The 16802-nt window shown below is 38.4% G+C and overlaps 3 gene segments (V, D, J or C); 2 read left to right on the plus strand and 1 right to left on the minus strand.

Moving 5' to 3' along the window:
* Positions 1-460: 460 nt before the first annotated feature.
* LOC117492434 lies at positions 461-1242 on the plus strand. The segment is given in 2 exon segments: positions 461-798; positions 906-1242. Coding segments are annotated over 2 exon segments (414 nt in total).
* A 3346-nt stretch (positions 1243-4588) lies between these two features.
* Positions 4589-6244, minus strand: LOC117492440. The segment is given in 2 exon segments: positions 4589-4995; positions 6152-6244. Coding segments are annotated over 2 exon segments (378 nt in total).
* An 887-nt stretch (positions 6245-7131) lies between these two features.
* Positions 7132-7896, plus strand: LOC117492431. The segment is given in 2 exon segments: positions 7132-7371; positions 7479-7896. Coding segments are annotated over 2 exon segments (414 nt in total).
* Positions 7897-16802: the final 8906 nt, after the last annotated feature.

Genomic DNA, 16802 nt, shown 5'->3' on the forward strand with positions numbered 1-16802 from the left:
CTAGAGAGACACGGCTCTCTGACTTTGACACAAACAAACTCACCAAACACATCCACAGTTTACCCAGTTTATTTAAGAACTGCTTCAAATGTTTGAAACAGATTCACAAACTATGGAAAAGTATCTAATGTTTCTTTTGTGAACCTTTTAAACATTTAAAAGGAATATTAAGTTGTGTCTTAAGTTTCAAAATGAAGATGATTCTTTCGAAAGAACGAATTGTTCACAAAATATGTTTTTTTTACGATTTTATCAACCTTTTCATCAAAGTAATTGAACACTTAAATTAAACAATAAATGTATAATAAAATCTCTACATGTTATACTTCCAAATGTGCATAATTCCCATACATACATGTTTGTTTGTCCATCAGGATTCATAATAAATCTCCATTTTGTTTTTCCTAGGTGGTATTGATTATTTGGGGTTATTCATTTGAGCTTTTTAATGAAATTAACTGCAAGAAAATGTGTCCATTGAACTTAGAGCCTCAAACAAGTGAGCGCTGACCCATTCCTGATCAATCCTCTGACAGAGAGATGGATCCATTGATAAACAGCATCATCAGAGTAATCCAGGTCCCTGTTGGAGTCAGTCAGAGCATTTCCATAGAGAGACACTTTGCATCAGCAGCACCATGCTCCAGTGCTCTGGGAGACCTTATAGTCCTGAGAGTTGAACACTGGATGACTGACAGCTGTCCTTCATGACAACAGAAGCCACAGAAATCCTCCTCATCAAAAACATGACTTTGATCTGCGTCCTCATCTGGACTCTCCTCTGCTGCTGCTTCACAGGTAAAGTCCAGAGAATCAAACTCCTCTCCTCTGTGAACATCCGTCCCTCTGGAATGAAGCGGACAAAACCATGACGCTGCTTTATGTCTTTGTCTCTGTATCCTCAGAGTCCAGAGGCCAGGTCACAGTGACTCAGTCTGGAGCAGTGAGCTCTGCTGCGGGAAGCTCCGTCTCCATCACATGTACGACCAGTTCCCATGTTCATGGTGGGAACCGTTTAGCCTGGTACCAACAGAGAGATGGAGGAACTCCTAAACTGCTCATTCATTATGCTAGCACTCGAGCATCAGGGATTTCAGAGCGTTTTACAGGCAGTGGATCAAACTCTGACTTCACTCTGACCATCAGTGGAGTCCAGACTGATGATGCAGCAGTTTACTACTGTCAGAGTTTCCATTACCCCAACAGTCAGTTTGTGTTCACACAGTGAAAAAGCGTCGTACAAAAACCTCCCTCAGTAAGACTGAACAGGAACTGAACTGACTGCTGCAGCTGGAAGCTACACTTCACTGAGGACACACACACACACACACACACACACACACACACACACACACACACACACACACACACACACACACACACACACACACACACACACACACACACACACACACACACACACACACACACACACACACACACACACACATGAAATGTCCGTCATCTCCATTAAGCATGTAACTTTCTTCTTTTTCAAGCAAAGAATTCTGAAATACTTCTCAAGGGAATATAAAGAGAATGAACTCATACACACACCATAGGAACATTGTAAATCTAAATCTATAAAAGCCACACTAAACTCATGGGTGCTCATCTTCCTTTTGAACAGTGTTCACTTCTGTCTCACTGGAGAGACTCCCAAAGATCAAAAGTCCCAACTTCAAATCAAACATCCTTGTTTGGAAATAACTCTGTCCCCAACAGCAGCACAAACTACAATAACTGGAGAAATGTTCAAGTCCACAGGAATTGTCCAACTCAAAAAACAGTCTTTTAAAAGCGGCTGAATAATCCAGTAAACAGAGTAAGTACCTGGGAGTGCACGTAGACAACGGACTGAAGTGGAGGATCAACACTGACGCTGTGTACAAGAAGGGGATGAGCCGACTCTATTTTCTGAGGAAGCTGAGATCCTTCCAAGTGTGCAGCAAGATGTTGGAGATATTCTACCAGTCTGTTGTGGCCAGTGCTGCGGTCTGCTGGGGCGGGGGGGGCAGCATCAGAGCCGGTGACACCAGCAGACTCAATAAACTGATCAGGAGAGCTGGCTCTATCATCGGTGTGAAACTGGGCAGTTTGTAGCTGTGGTGGAGAGGAGGACACTTAACAAACTGTTATCCATCATGGATAACCCCACCCACCCTCTCCACCTGCAGCTGGACAGACAGGAGCTCCTTCTCCAACAGACTGCTCCGCTGTCACACAGAGAGGGACAGGAAAACATTCCTGCCTTCTGCAATAACACTTTTCAACACCTCACCTCTGGCTGGCAGAGAGCTCACTGCTGCATTGAGCTCCACTTCCTGATAACAATTTACAATGTTCTGTATATTTGTAAATGATATGCTCTCATATGTTTATACAGTATAGCATAAGCCTATATTCCTGCTACTGCAGTATTTTTGACCTTTGTAAAGAATATTTTAAATATCCAGAATTTGTTATGTTGTTTATAGTGTTTATATTTGATATACTATTTTCCATTTTCATTTGATTTGTAATTGTTAATTGTTAACTCTATTCCACTTTTTAAGTATTTGTATTTTAATGTTGAACACACTGGTCCGGTAACAAAAGAATTTCCCAAATTGGGATGAATAAAGTAAATATCCATCCATCTAAATCCAATGTCATTGACATAAATGCACCAATGTAATCCACAGCACCTGCAAAGCGATCACAAAGATCCAAATATGATTGAACTCACCAGCAGTCGAGGAGGGATAGAATGCTTCGGCTCTGGCTGGACTTTCTGCTCCGTCTTTATCTCCCAGACTCCACTGGTCTCAATTTTCTTCAGCGAGTCGAGGAAACACCACATAAAGAGGTGAGTGCTTCCTGAATCATCTCTGACAAGCTGCCATGATTCCCTCCTCCTCTTCCTCTACCTTCCTCCACACACAGAAAAGACTTTCCAAACATTACCCTCTCTCGTTTGTTCCCCAGCTCCCCCCCCCCCCCTACTAAATTTAGGAAGAAAGATCAGGGTCTCAAGCCTCTTCTCAGAGTAACACCACTGCAAAATAATCTTCTCAGAGTAACACCTTTGTAAAAGCATCTTCTCCACCAATGATTTTCAAATATATCCATCAAGATAATCAGGATCTACTGTCATGTGTCATACAGAAACATAGGAGCGATTTAATTCTTATGAAAGGCATTCACACAACTAAGGTAATAAATAAGTATTTGTTTTCATATAATATCAGTTTTGATTCAATCATCAAAAAATCGTGTAATTTAATAATTCTGCAAACAGACAGCAGAGACAGAGCCTGTGGTACCCTCTCTTTGGTCTCAAGTTCTTTGGTGGAGTTGTACTGTGTCCATTAAATAATATTTGAGGATTCATGTTATATGACTTTATGATGATGATGATAGCCTGCTTTGTATTTCTTATCCTGGACAATCTTATTTAGAAGTTTTGATTCAGATGGTCAGAATATATTCAAGGTACAGTTTAACAACACATGAACATCACACATGGATGTACTTACACATTAGTAATAAGAGAGAGCTTTGTGGTTTACCATTGAAATGTTCATGCTATTGTTATTGGTACCAATTTGTATTAATAAAAATAAAACTAGAATAAATCCAGAAGTATATCCAAACCCTTAAAGGTCCCATCATATGCTTTTCTGGTTATTACCCGTCCCCTTGTGTGTTATGTAGCTTTTTCTGCATGTAAACGGTCTGCAAAGTCACAAACCCTCAAAGTACACCCTGTAGCGAGTAAAACTCTAACACAGAAAATACGTGTCTATGCTGCCCCAGAACGCCTCGTTGGAGATTTATCTTTTTCCATTTTTTTCTTCCGGGGCAGGTTGACGTTACTAAGTCCAAATGGACCAATTGGTCCAATCCGTGGAGCTCCGCACACACACTCACTCACACTTATCTTTTCTCAGCCGCGATGCTCAGACCCCACGCAGCAACCAGGTAACAACACCAGTAATCCACCTCACACTGGCCTCTCCTCGAGCCCCACAGGGCGGACCAGCGATCCCCGCAACGTCCCGCCAACACGGCACCCAGACCCCACGCAGCATTCTCATCTGTTTGTCATTACTGGTGTCATTTTCTGGTTGCAAACAAACGCCATTGTAGCTGTAGCGGTGGTTGACTAATCAGAACAGAGTGGGCGAGCTGACCAATCAGAGCACAGTGGGCTCATGGGGGGGGGGGGGGAGCAGGAGCTCCAACAAGGCGTGTAGGACAGAGAGTGAATACACATACTATACAGAGATGCTGTATGACAAAACCAATGTGATTTTGGAACATTGAACAATGTAAATGTATTCTAGTAGACCTCAACAATGGAATTATGATCAGTAGAAATGGCCATGACATGGGACCTTTAAGATCATTAAAAAGTAATATGGGTTATATTGACTTGGTAATGTTGTGACATTTGTGAATTAATGTGAATAAGGTTTCTTATATATATATATCATATCTCACAGAAAGGGAATCCGAAGACATGTCACTTTTATAATACACACATTAATCTTTATTGTTTTAAAATGTTGAAACCATCGACACAAGCAAAAACAGGTTGATGTTGAAACGTGTCCTGAGAGCCAGAGAGCAGACTGAGAGCAGTGTGAGAGAGAAAGCAGAGTCCCAGTGAGTCAGCTCAGGACTGGGAACACTGGTCTCTCCTCAGTGTCTCTGAGAGCGCAGTCTGGGAGCCCTGGGTGGCCTCACAGGTCACAGAGCGCACCTTCCTCCACTGGTCTGCAGGGAGCCTCAGGGTGCTGCTCCAGCTGTAGTGGGCGTCCTTCTCCAGCACCCCGGGGCTCCTGCTCTCCTCCCAGCTGCTGCTGCTGCTGCTGCTGCTGCTGTCCACCTTCCAGGCCAGACTCCAGTCTGAGGGGAAGCCCTTGTTGGCCAGGCACACGAGCGTGGCCTTCCCCTGCTGCAGCTCTTCTGTGGAGGGGGGCAGCACCGTCAGGGTGGGACGGACATCACCTAGGAGAGACCAATCAGATTAGAGGACAGGGAGCACACAGCTGTCAATCAACCAGCAGACACTGGGACCCCTTTACTGTGAGAGCGTTTCTCCTTTAAGGAGTTTCTGTCAGATGTTGGTTCTGTTCCATCAGTCTCTCACTCACACATTGTTTCACTTCCCTTTAAGAAGCCTCTCATGCAAATCAGCACAGAGGCACTTCATACAGAATCACCTCAACTACACTGGAAATAAAGTACAACATTAGGAAGCATTTAAAAAGTTGTGGTCCAAATCATCCAAAACCTGAACTCAGCAAACCATTATTAAATTATTAACTGGATAAATGAACAAATACAGGAAATGGAACAATCAATTGAGCTTAATGTGAATCTCAATCACTACCCAGTTTTACAAACTTTAAAATAATGTCTGAAAGAATTCAACACATTTTTTAATATCCATCGTTATCTTTACTCTGTTTAACTGTATATGAAAACTGTTTTCGTAATTTCTTTGAAAACAGAAGGGTGAACCGAGATAGAACATTTAAAATAAGTTAAGGTAAAATTAGCATTTTTATCATTTCACATTTGAAGCTGTTTAAATGACAGTATGATGGGAATGTATAAAGACATTTGAAGAAAATCTTCTCCGACTTAGGCTCAATGATGAAGAGAAATAAAGACATGAATACTAATACTATCTAAACATTACGATTAAAATAATAAAAATCTATCTCTCAAACATTCTAACATAGAATTTAAAACGTCTCTTAACAACATCATATTTAGTTTTTGTGCAGAAACTTACTTCCAACATCCAGTCTGGTTCCTCCACCAAAAGTCCACCACAGTGATACAAAGTCATTGAGCCGCCGTACAAAAACCTCTCACTGTAGAGAGACACGGCTCTCTGACTTTGACACACTGAACTAAACCTACCAGCCCTCAAGATGCTACTTCACCATTAAAGGTGGAAATAAGGATTTATTCTCGTTTAACTCTCATAAAAACATTTAAATAACTTTTGCTGGAGTAAAGGTAGCCTCTTAGTTAAACAAATATTTGATAAGTATGTATACAATGACATGGAGAGGTAATTATTTCTCCTAGTACGCTGAATAACAAGTACAACAAAAGAGAAATTGCTCTTATGAATTCATATTTGACTTACTTCCAACATCCAGTCTGGTTCCTCCACCAAAAGTCAACCACATTGATACAAAGTCATTGAGCCGCCGTACAAAAACCTCTCACTTTAGAGACACGGCTCTCTGACTTTGACACACTGAACTAAACCTACCAGCCCTCAAGATGCTACTTCACCATTAAAGGTGGAAATAATAACTCTCATAAAAACATTTAAACGTCTTTTGCTGGAGGAAAGTTAGCCTCTTAGTGCAAAATATTTGAGAATAATTTATACAATGGCATGGAGAGGCAACTATTTTGCCTAGTATGCTGAATACACAACAAAAGAGTAATTGCTCTTGTAAAATAACATTTGACTTACTTCCAAACTCCAGTCTGGTTCCTCCACCGAACGTGTACCACAGTGATACAAAGTCATTGAGCCGCCGTACAAAAACCTCTCACTGTAGAGAGACACGGCTCTCTGACTTTGACACAAACAAACTCACCAAACACATCCACAGTTTACCCAGTTTATATAAGAACTGCTTCAAATGTTTGAAACAGATTCACAAACTATGGAAAAGTATCTAATGTTTATTTTGTGAACCTTTTAAACATTTAAAAGGAATATTAAGTTGTGTCTTAAGTTTCAAAATGAAGATGATTCTTTCGAAAAACGAATTGTTCACAAAATATGTTTTTTTTACGATTTTATCAACTTTTTCATCAAAGTCATTGAACACTTAAATGAAACAATAAATGTCTAATAAAAGCTCTGCATGTTATACTTCCAAATGTGCATAATTCCCATGAATACATGTTTGTTTGTCCATCAGGATTCATAATAAACCTCCATTTAGTTTTTCCTAGGTGGTATTGATTATTTGGGGTTATTCATTTGAGCTTTTTAATGAAATTAACTGCAAGAAAATGTGTCCATTGAACTTAGAGCCTCAAACAAGTGAGCGCTGACCCATTCCTGATCGATCCTCTGACAGAGAGATGGATCCATTGATAAACAGCATCATCAGAGTAATCCAGGTCCCTGTTGGAGTCAGTCAGAGCATTTCCATAGAGAGACACTTTGCATCAGCAGCACCATGCTCCAGTGCTCTGGGAGACCTTATAGTCCTGAGAGTTGAACACTGGATGACTGACAGCTGTCCTTCATGACAACAGAAGCCACAGAAATCCTCCTCATCAAAAACATGACTTTGATCTGCGTCCTCATCTGGACTCTCCTCTGCTGCTGCTTCACAGGTAAAGTCCAGAGAATCAAAGTCCTCTCCTCTGTGAACATCCGTCCCTCTGGAATGAAGCGGACAAAACCATGACGCTGCTTTATGTCTTTGTCTCTGTATCCTCAGAGTCCAGAGGCCAGGTCACAGTGACTCAGTCTGGAGCAGTGAGCTCTGCTGCGGGACGCTCCGTCTCCATCACATGTACGACCAGTCAGGTGGTTTATCAAGGGTACTATTTAGCCTGGTACCAACAGAGAGATGGAGGAACTCCTAAACTACTCATTCATTATGCTAGCACTCGAGCATCAGGGATTTCAGAGCGTTTTACAGGCAGTGGATCAAACTCTGACTTCACTCTGACCATCAGTGCAGTCCAGACCGATGATGCAGCAGTTTACTACTGTCAGAGTCTCCATATCCCCAACAGTCAGTATGTGTTCACACAGTGAAAAAGCGTCGTACAAAAACCTCCCTCAGTCAGACTGAACAGGAACTGAACTGACTGCTGCAGCTGGAAGCTACACTTCACTGAGGACACACACACACACACACACACACACACACACACACACACACACACACACACACACACACACACACACACACTTTCATCTCCATTAAGCGTGTAACTTTTTTCTTTTTCAAGCAAAGACTTCTGAAATGTTCCTGATAATATATTAAGAGAATTAACTCATACACACAATACTAAAATACTAAATCTATAAAAGCCACACTAAACTCATTGGTCCTCAGCTTCTTTTTGAACAGTGTTCACTTCTGTCTAACTGGAGTGACTCCCAAAGATGAAAAGTCCCGAAGTAGTGTTACCAATCCCGCTTCAATCACATTAGTATGCATAAAAAAGTGACAGGTCACACCTTCTAAGTCCCGCCCCCTAATTATGCTAATGAGCCCCCTTTGATATGCTAATGAGCCCCTTTGTTCGAGGTGTTATCGCGTACAGGTGTTACATCCTCCCGGTAGCCCCCACCCCTCTCAGCCCCCACCCCCCTTAGCCCCCACCCCTTCTCAGCCCACGCCCCTCCCCCTCACATACAGGTGTTACATCCGCCCTGTAGCCCCCACCCCTCTCAGCCCCCACCCCTCTCAACCCACCCCCTCCTCTCCCCTTACAGTACGCGTCACATCCTCCCTGTCGCCCCCCACCCCTGAAGATAGTGAGGGGGTGGAGTCAGTCATAAAAAAAGAAATCTATGCAAAATTAGATAAAAGCCAGTCATTTGAGCTTTGAAACAAATTGATATGATTCGATATTAAACCAACTAATTATAGTAGATTAATTAACTATTCAAACGTGTACAGTAATTTACAATAACACGGGAATAATAAACGGGTCAGCAACAGCGGGTCTCTCCCGTCAGATTAGACTTTACTAGATTAGACTTTACTAGCGTTTATACCCATATCGATCAGATCTAGCTAGTTCTAGCTAATGATATGACTACCTGCTTATTAAAAGACACCTAAACAATAAGCGTCACTATGCAACGGGGTGAGGCCACAAAGTATAGTACAGCATTATGCATTTTGTTTACATGCCCACCGGAACCCCGAGGCATTACCAACAGATCAATGCGCAATCAACCCATACAGGACATCTCTTGCTACACATAATGTGTAGACATTATAATTGACTATTCTTGTCTGTCACATACTCTTTTGTCTGTCACACACTATTCTTGTATGTCACATAAGTGGCGCAACTGATGCGGTATTACCGCTAAAGGGGGCCAGTCAAGAAACGGGTGCAGTATCTGTGCCGGGTTCAGACCCTCCGTCTGAGGCTCTTCATGAAAAATGGAGTCTGGGTGTGTGAGACTGTCTCCCCTCATACCCCCTCCCACGACCTCCCCTCCCCCCTGCCTGTCACCTCCTGATCTTGCGATCAGCTGTTAATTCTCATTCACTAAGTCACCTAAAACTTTTATTGGAATTGGGTTTTCTTTAGAGCTGTTTTCAGTGAGACAATGCAGTTTCTGATCATTTTAAGTTTCAAGTTTCAAGGCTTTATGGCATATGCCCATTAGCTACAGTGTAGATATGTCAATGAAAAACATAGGTCACAGGCTCCTCCAACAGTGCACATAAAACAGATAAAATACTGCAATTTGTGCGTAATTCTCTCACAAAGGAACTGTAAGATACACGTTTATGTATGGAAAACTATATAACTTGGTAAAATATTCATTCATTTGTAATGAATTGAGTTTTCTTCAAGAATCAAACTCTAAATGGAGAGTTTGTGATTTTAACACTGTTTCGATGAAACAATGCAGTTTTGATAACTTGACTTGACTAACATTACTTTTTTAAATATATGTTTTTTAGATGCTTTACTTTTTGATTTCTTTCATATTATTTTAACACAACATTACTTTTTTCATATTTTTCAACATACTGTGATATATATATTTTTTTTCTCTCCATTATATTTTTGAATATACAGTGATTTTTATCAAAATACAACATGCAACTATTACATTATACAATATTACGACTTTTTGCGATATTTTCAACACAATATACTTTTTTTTTTGTAGGGCTTCAGGATATTTGGCATGTCATGCCTAAAACCGGTGTCATCTTTCCTGAAACTGACGTGCTGTCCGTTTTACAAACAAGTTATCTTTCTGCTTCTTCCCCCTATGAATTTTCCTCCCCCGTCCCTCTTACTACAGCCATCACAACAGCAACCAAGTCAGATCTGTGAAATTAAACACCTCTTCCCAAAGCGTGACTTCCCTATTGAGGGAGTGGGGCAGTGGGGCCTAACCCGATTTGGCCAAATATACTAACATGCAGAACATATGGTATGTTTGAAAAAAGACTAACCATCTATCCAGTTCAAGCTGTCTTTAAGATGTGACATTGTGCTCTGACTTTTCCCCGTAAAATCGTGACAAACTATTACTTATTAAATTTGACCTCATGCTGCTTGGTTGAAAATGATAGATGAGCATTTACCAACAGATCAACGCGCAATCAACCCATACAGGAGATCTCTTTCTACACATCATGTGTTATCACTATAATATCATGTCATTATTTAATGTTGTTTTGTTTGTGTGTGTGTGTGTACAACGAAGTCTCTTTGAGAGGAAAATTATAATTTAAAGATCTTAATACCCCCTTATTGTTTAATTACTTCACACAACTATTAAAGAATCCCTATATGAAGTTACATGAGGCTACATTTACTGGTGTGCTTCCCTAGATGATATAAATAGTCCACGTGCCATGGAACTCAGGAGTCCGCCCTTTGAGGCGTTGTTAACATTAATGCTTTTTGCTTTGTTTTTGTTACTAAGATACTTTTTTAGCCTTATGATAGGATGAACTTAAGCTGTAGTCAATAAAGACATGTTTAATAGAGTGTTGCTGTTAGAGAACATACCTGCGCAGCACTCCACCACGTCTTGGCTTTGGCTTCATGGCCTTCACTGTCCTCTCCCTTTGAGTTTTTTCAAAGGCTGGGATACATTTTCCAAATGATCACTTGTTACATGGTGACAAACATATGGTTATATAACCTTAAAGAACTAACAAAAAATAATTAAGTATTTGCAATGCATAAACATAGAAGATATCACTGTCATATTATGATCACTTATTGTAAGTAAGTTTAAGTAAAACTAACACAAGTCAATATTATTCACCTGGGCATTAGTGGGCTTGAGGGTCTCAGGGAGCGTGGACAAAGTGACTTGTCTCTGTATTTGAGGATTCTCAGTGCAGGCACTAACAGGAAGCTGCTGTGCATTAGTGGAGAGTCCTCTGAAGGCAGCTGTTATTTCATTCACACACTCATCTGTTACCTGCTGACTCCTCATAGTAAGTATAGCCAAGTCAGCTGTTAAGTTGTCCATACCATCGCTTGATAACTGGTAACTTTTGATTGACAGTCCAGCCATGGCAGCTGCCAACTCGTCCATATAATTCTTAAGAACGTGGTGACAATACTACAAAAAAAAAGTGTATATATTAGGTCAGTTAACCTTGAAGAGCTAAACAGTTCAAGTGGTAAGTAACTAAGTATTTGCAATGAATAAACATAGAAATGATCACTGTCATATTATATAATCACTTAATATGGAGATAAGTAAAACTGACACAGACAGTTTAAACTGCTTGTTAAAACGCTATTGCTTATTGTGTTTTCTCAGCACACTAACATAAATAAGGATGTATAATATAAAAAACTAGAAAACGATATAGTATTTTCAAGTCTTACTTTAGTATGGTAAAATTAAGAATAAGTCACATTAAAGTGTGTCATGATTTTCCGTAAAAAAGTCAAGTATAGTTTGTCAAAAGAATATGAAAAAATCATTTTGTAGAGTAGTATGTTGAAAATCTCAGTGTTTAACTGAACACACCTACATGTGATAACGCCTCGAACAAAGGGGTAATTAGCATACAAAGGGGGGTCACTAGCATCAGTGGGGGAAAGGTGCTACGGGAATGAACTTTGAGGAGGGGGAACTTGTAAGAATTTCCAGCTTTTGAAGATAATTATATGGTACCCGTCCTTACAGCTAAACAAATCCTATGCCAGGTATTCTACAGACCACAAGAAGCACAAGAAGCCCCAGAAAGTATTATATTCAGAGCTAATAATGGTGAAACCGAAGAAGAAGCAAAGCAGATTATAATCGTTGCGGGTGAAAGGATAGAGAATTTGCAAGTGATGTTAATGCACTTATCTGATATAAAAAAAAATGCATTCATTTACTTCCAAGAGACCCCTAAACATCTACTTGGGCAATGTGAATTGAACGATAAACCGATCACTGTAAATGAAACGCGGAGAGAAGCAGCAGTGCAAATCGTTAAGTCTATTACCTTGAATGCACTACGACATTAACTTGGTCAAATGTAATATGTCTTTCTGAAAATGTGGCGAATGGTGTGTTTTTCAATTAAGCAACCATAACAAATGAAAATGTGTTTTATTTTTGCTTTCTTATATAGTAATAGTATTAACTCCTTTGACTAGACTGTACTAAAATAAGACGTTTCACTGTTAAATAAAAAATGGAAGTAGAAAATCGAGATAATGATGAGGTTCGTTATGTATCCAGTAACTATGAACAGCAGTTGAAAATGTTATTTAACCCTTTAACTCTAATAGACAAATCTAAAATAGCCTCTAGCTTATCTATAAGTTTGTGATTTTAACACTTATTCACTGACACAAGGCAGATTTTGGCTTTTTTCTCATGCCAAGATACTTTTAGACACACTTTGAGGTATGCAAAACCTTAAAACTAGAAAATGAAGTACATTGTCTGATTAGATTTTTTCTTAAAGACTGTTTCTCTAAAAGGCAAGTTTTGTGATTTTTAACACTTATTTACTTTTTTTTTCTCTTTTCTTGTGCTACCAAGATACTTTTAGATACACTTTTGATGTATGCAACACTTAACAAAAGGGTATAATATGAAGTACTTTGTAAGGAATGGGGGTTTCTTTAATACCCCGTTTTTTATTTTTAAAAACACTTGTACAGTTAAATAATGTAGGTTTTCTCTGATATTTTAGTTATTTTCAGCTACCAAGATACTTTTTTGATACACTTTAATGTAGGAACATTTGGCAACTGGTAGAATGTCAATTATTTTGTAATAAAATGTATTTTCTTAAAGACTGTGACTCTAAAAGGGGAAGTTTTTTTTTTTTTTCTCCCGTTGTCTTTCACTTACTTTTTGGATACAGTTTTATGTATGACAACTTTACAACTGGTAGAAAGTTAAGTACTTTTTCTGAACAGATTTTCTTTAAGACTGTGACTCTTAAAGGTAAGACAATCCAGTTTTATGGAAGTAACTTAAATTATTTTTTGTTTTGTTTTTTCTCCTACAAAGATACTTATAGTTACACTTTAATGGATGCAAAACTTTATAACTTGGTAAAATATTCATTATTTTGTAATGAATTGAGTTTTCTTTTTTGTTTTTGTTTTTCAACATACTATTGTACACAATGACTTTTCCATATATATATATATATATATATATATTTTTTTTTTTTTTTTTTCAGACAAACTATACTTTTGACTTTTTCCGTAAAATCGTGACAAACTATTACTTATTCTTACATTTGACCTCTTGCTGCTTGGTTGGAAATGATAGATGAAAAAGCTACAAAGCTGAAAGAACTTTTCTAAAAACTCTCAATTCTACAGATGACTCCCCCCCACTCAACGCAATAAGTCCACCCCCCCACTCAGCAAATCATCTAAAACGAAGGACCCCACTAAGACGCCCGTTGAAAACTAGCCAGGGATCTGAGAAAAACCAAGTCTCCCCCCGCGAGATGCAGCCAGGAACAAACTCCTGGACTACTATCGTCCCCAGCATTGTGGACACCCAAATCTTGCAATACTATAGCTGCTGATGTTACTCCTGGGGCCAAGACGTCTCTGTTTTTGAACATAGTGAAATCGGAGTTGGTTGATATTCTGGAGAGGGTGCTGCATCGGTACAGAGAAGAAATCTGCAATGGATCCCGAGTCAGTCACCCCAGCCAGAGGCAACACGATTGTGTGAATGACATTCCAGAATATTTCTTCAGAAACAATTACAACGCGTTAATGAAAAAGACTTTGGCTCGCCGACTTCATTACTGCGATTGACCAGAGTCTTAATGATATAAACATTTACATAGCTGAATGAAGGATCCAAGGCGCTTCGGAGGCTTTTCTGCACAATCTCAAAACTGCAGACGCCTCAAGGAGAGACTTGAAAAGATCCACGCCGAGCTGAATGGAGAGGAAGAAGACTAATAACCAACGGTTGATTTGAAGCCGGGGATTTTTTCGATACTTTGACTTTTCTTTAAAGTAAAATAAAAATGGGTAACTACTATGGAAAACAATCTGTATTTATCTATCAGAATGCAGTCAATACCTGTTTAATAAGTGTGTTGTTGATGACGATTGAAAACAGAATGAGTAGTGATCCCCGTGTAAACAGAACGGCTGAAGTTTGTAAACTAGAAGACATTTTGGATATCGTTCATTCTGGCAGTACTATTCCGGGTCATTGGGAAACGATTGTAAACGAAACATTTAAAGTGGTACTGGAATCTTCATTTTCCGAAACATTCTGTAACATTACCGAAGAAATGAAACAAACACCAAAAGTGTATCATGTGCTCGCATTGTATGCTCTGTTTGTAGATGTAATGCATCTTTGTGTCAAAAACAGCATACACATGAATACTTTGGCCGAAGTGCAAAAACTCCATTATAATATTTCCCTTCATCTGGGGGATTCTATGCTGGAGAAGATCCTGGGGATGTTGCAATCAGTATACATGTATTATTGATTCCTATGGGGTGAAAACAATAAATTGTAAATATGAAATTCTGCAAATAAAAAAAGTGTTTTTTACATTTTAAAAAAAACTGTTGTCTTCAAATCATAGTATAGTATTTCCTACATATCATTTTAAAAAAGAGTCACAGTGTAGAATGTCCAAACATTTAATTTAAAAGTACTAGTATAGTATGTTAAAAGTATCTTGAAAAAAGTCCAAGTATAGTATGTAGTTAAGAAATATATTATATAGTTTTGTCTGCAATGTCAGTATAGGATCTCTAATAAAAAAATTAAAAAATGAGAAAAAGTCATAGTATAGTTTGACAAAAAGATCCTGAAAAAGTCATGACATTGTGTGTTGAAATGGTTTTGAATAAACACATCAGTATTTTAAAAAGTAAAATTGTATCAAGTGCATCAGACAACTCAAATTACTCCATTTGAACCATATTATAAATAAGTAAAGAATGGTCATAGTATATAGCAGGGGTGTTTAATAGTTTTCTGTGTGTCGGTGTTTCAGTGTTTCAGTGTTTCTGTGTTTCAGTGTTTCAGTGTTTTGTGTTTTTGTGTGTCAGTATTTCAGTGTTTCAGTGTTTCAGTGTTTTTGTGTGTCAGTGCTTTCAGTGTTTCAGTATTTCAGTATTTCAGTGTTTTGTGTTTCAGTGTTTTGTATGTCTGTGTTTCAGTGTTTCAGTGTTTCAGTGTTTTGTGTGTCAGTGTGTCAGTGTTTACAGCCTTTCTTTGCTCTGATCAATCCCCAGGGATCCTCCCCTGGAAGGAATATAGCAGGATGAGAGAAAAACATTTAAAAAACGTATCTTAGAAGTGGCTATAGCATTTGATGCAATTCTAAAAGATAGTCAGATTCCTAAAAAGTTACAAACGGATGCTGGAAAATAATTATTTAACAAGATTTTTGAAGCCTTACTGAAGAAACAAATAATTATTTTCCAGCATCCGTTTGTAACTTTTTAGGAATCTGACTATCTTTTAGAATTGCATCAAATGCTATAGCCACTTCTAAGATACGTTTTTTAAATGTTTTTCTCTCATCCTGCTATATTCCTTCCAGGGGAGGATCCCTGGGGATTGATCAGAGCAAAGAAAGGCTGTAAACACTGACACACTGACACACAAAACACTGAAACACTGAAACACTGAAACACAGACATACAAAACACTGAAACACAAAACACTGAAATACTGAAATACTGAAACACTGAAAGCACTGACACACAAAAACACTGAAACACTGAAACACTGAAATACTGACACACAAAAACACAAAACACTGAAACACTGAAACACAGAAACACTGAAACACTGAAACACCGACACACAGAAAACTATTAAACACCCCTGCTATATACTATGACCATTCTTTACTTATTTATAATATGGTTCAAATGGAGTAATTTGAGTTGTCTGATGCACTTGATACAATTTTACTTTTTAAAATACTGATGTGTTTATTCAAAACCATTTCAACACACAATGTCATGACTTTTTCAGGATCTTTTTGTCAAACTATACTATGACTTTTTCTCATTTTTTAATTTTTTTATTAGAGATCCTATACTGACATTGCAGACAAAACTATATAATATATTTCTTAACTACATACTATACTTGGACTTTTTTCAAGATACTTTTAACATACTATACTAGTACTTTTAAATTAAATGTTTGGACATTCTACACTGTGACTCTTTTTTAAAATGATATGTAGGAAATACTATACTATGATTTGAAGACAACAGTTTTTTTTAAAATGTAAAAAACACTTTTTTTATTTGCAGAATTTCATATTTACAATTTATTGTTTTCACCCCATAGGAATCAATAATACATGTATACTGATTGCAACATCCCCAGGATCTTCTCCAGCATAGAATCCCCCAGATGAAGGGAAATATTATAATGGAGTTTTTGCACTTCGGCCAAAGTATTCATGTGTATGCTGTTTTTGACACAAAGATGCATTACATCTACAAACAGAGCATACAATGCGAGCACATGATACACTTTTGGTGTTTGTTTCATTTCTTCGGTAATGTTACAGAATGTTTCGGAAAATGAAGATTCCAGTACCACTTTAAATGTT

The sequence above is a fragment of the Trematomus bernacchii genome, unplaced genomic scaffold (genome assembly GCF_902827165.1).
Source record: "Trematomus bernacchii unplaced genomic scaffold, fTreBer1.1, whole genome shotgun sequence".
Classification (NCBI taxonomy): domain Eukaryota; kingdom Metazoa; phylum Chordata; class Actinopteri; order Perciformes; family Nototheniidae; genus Trematomus; species Trematomus bernacchii.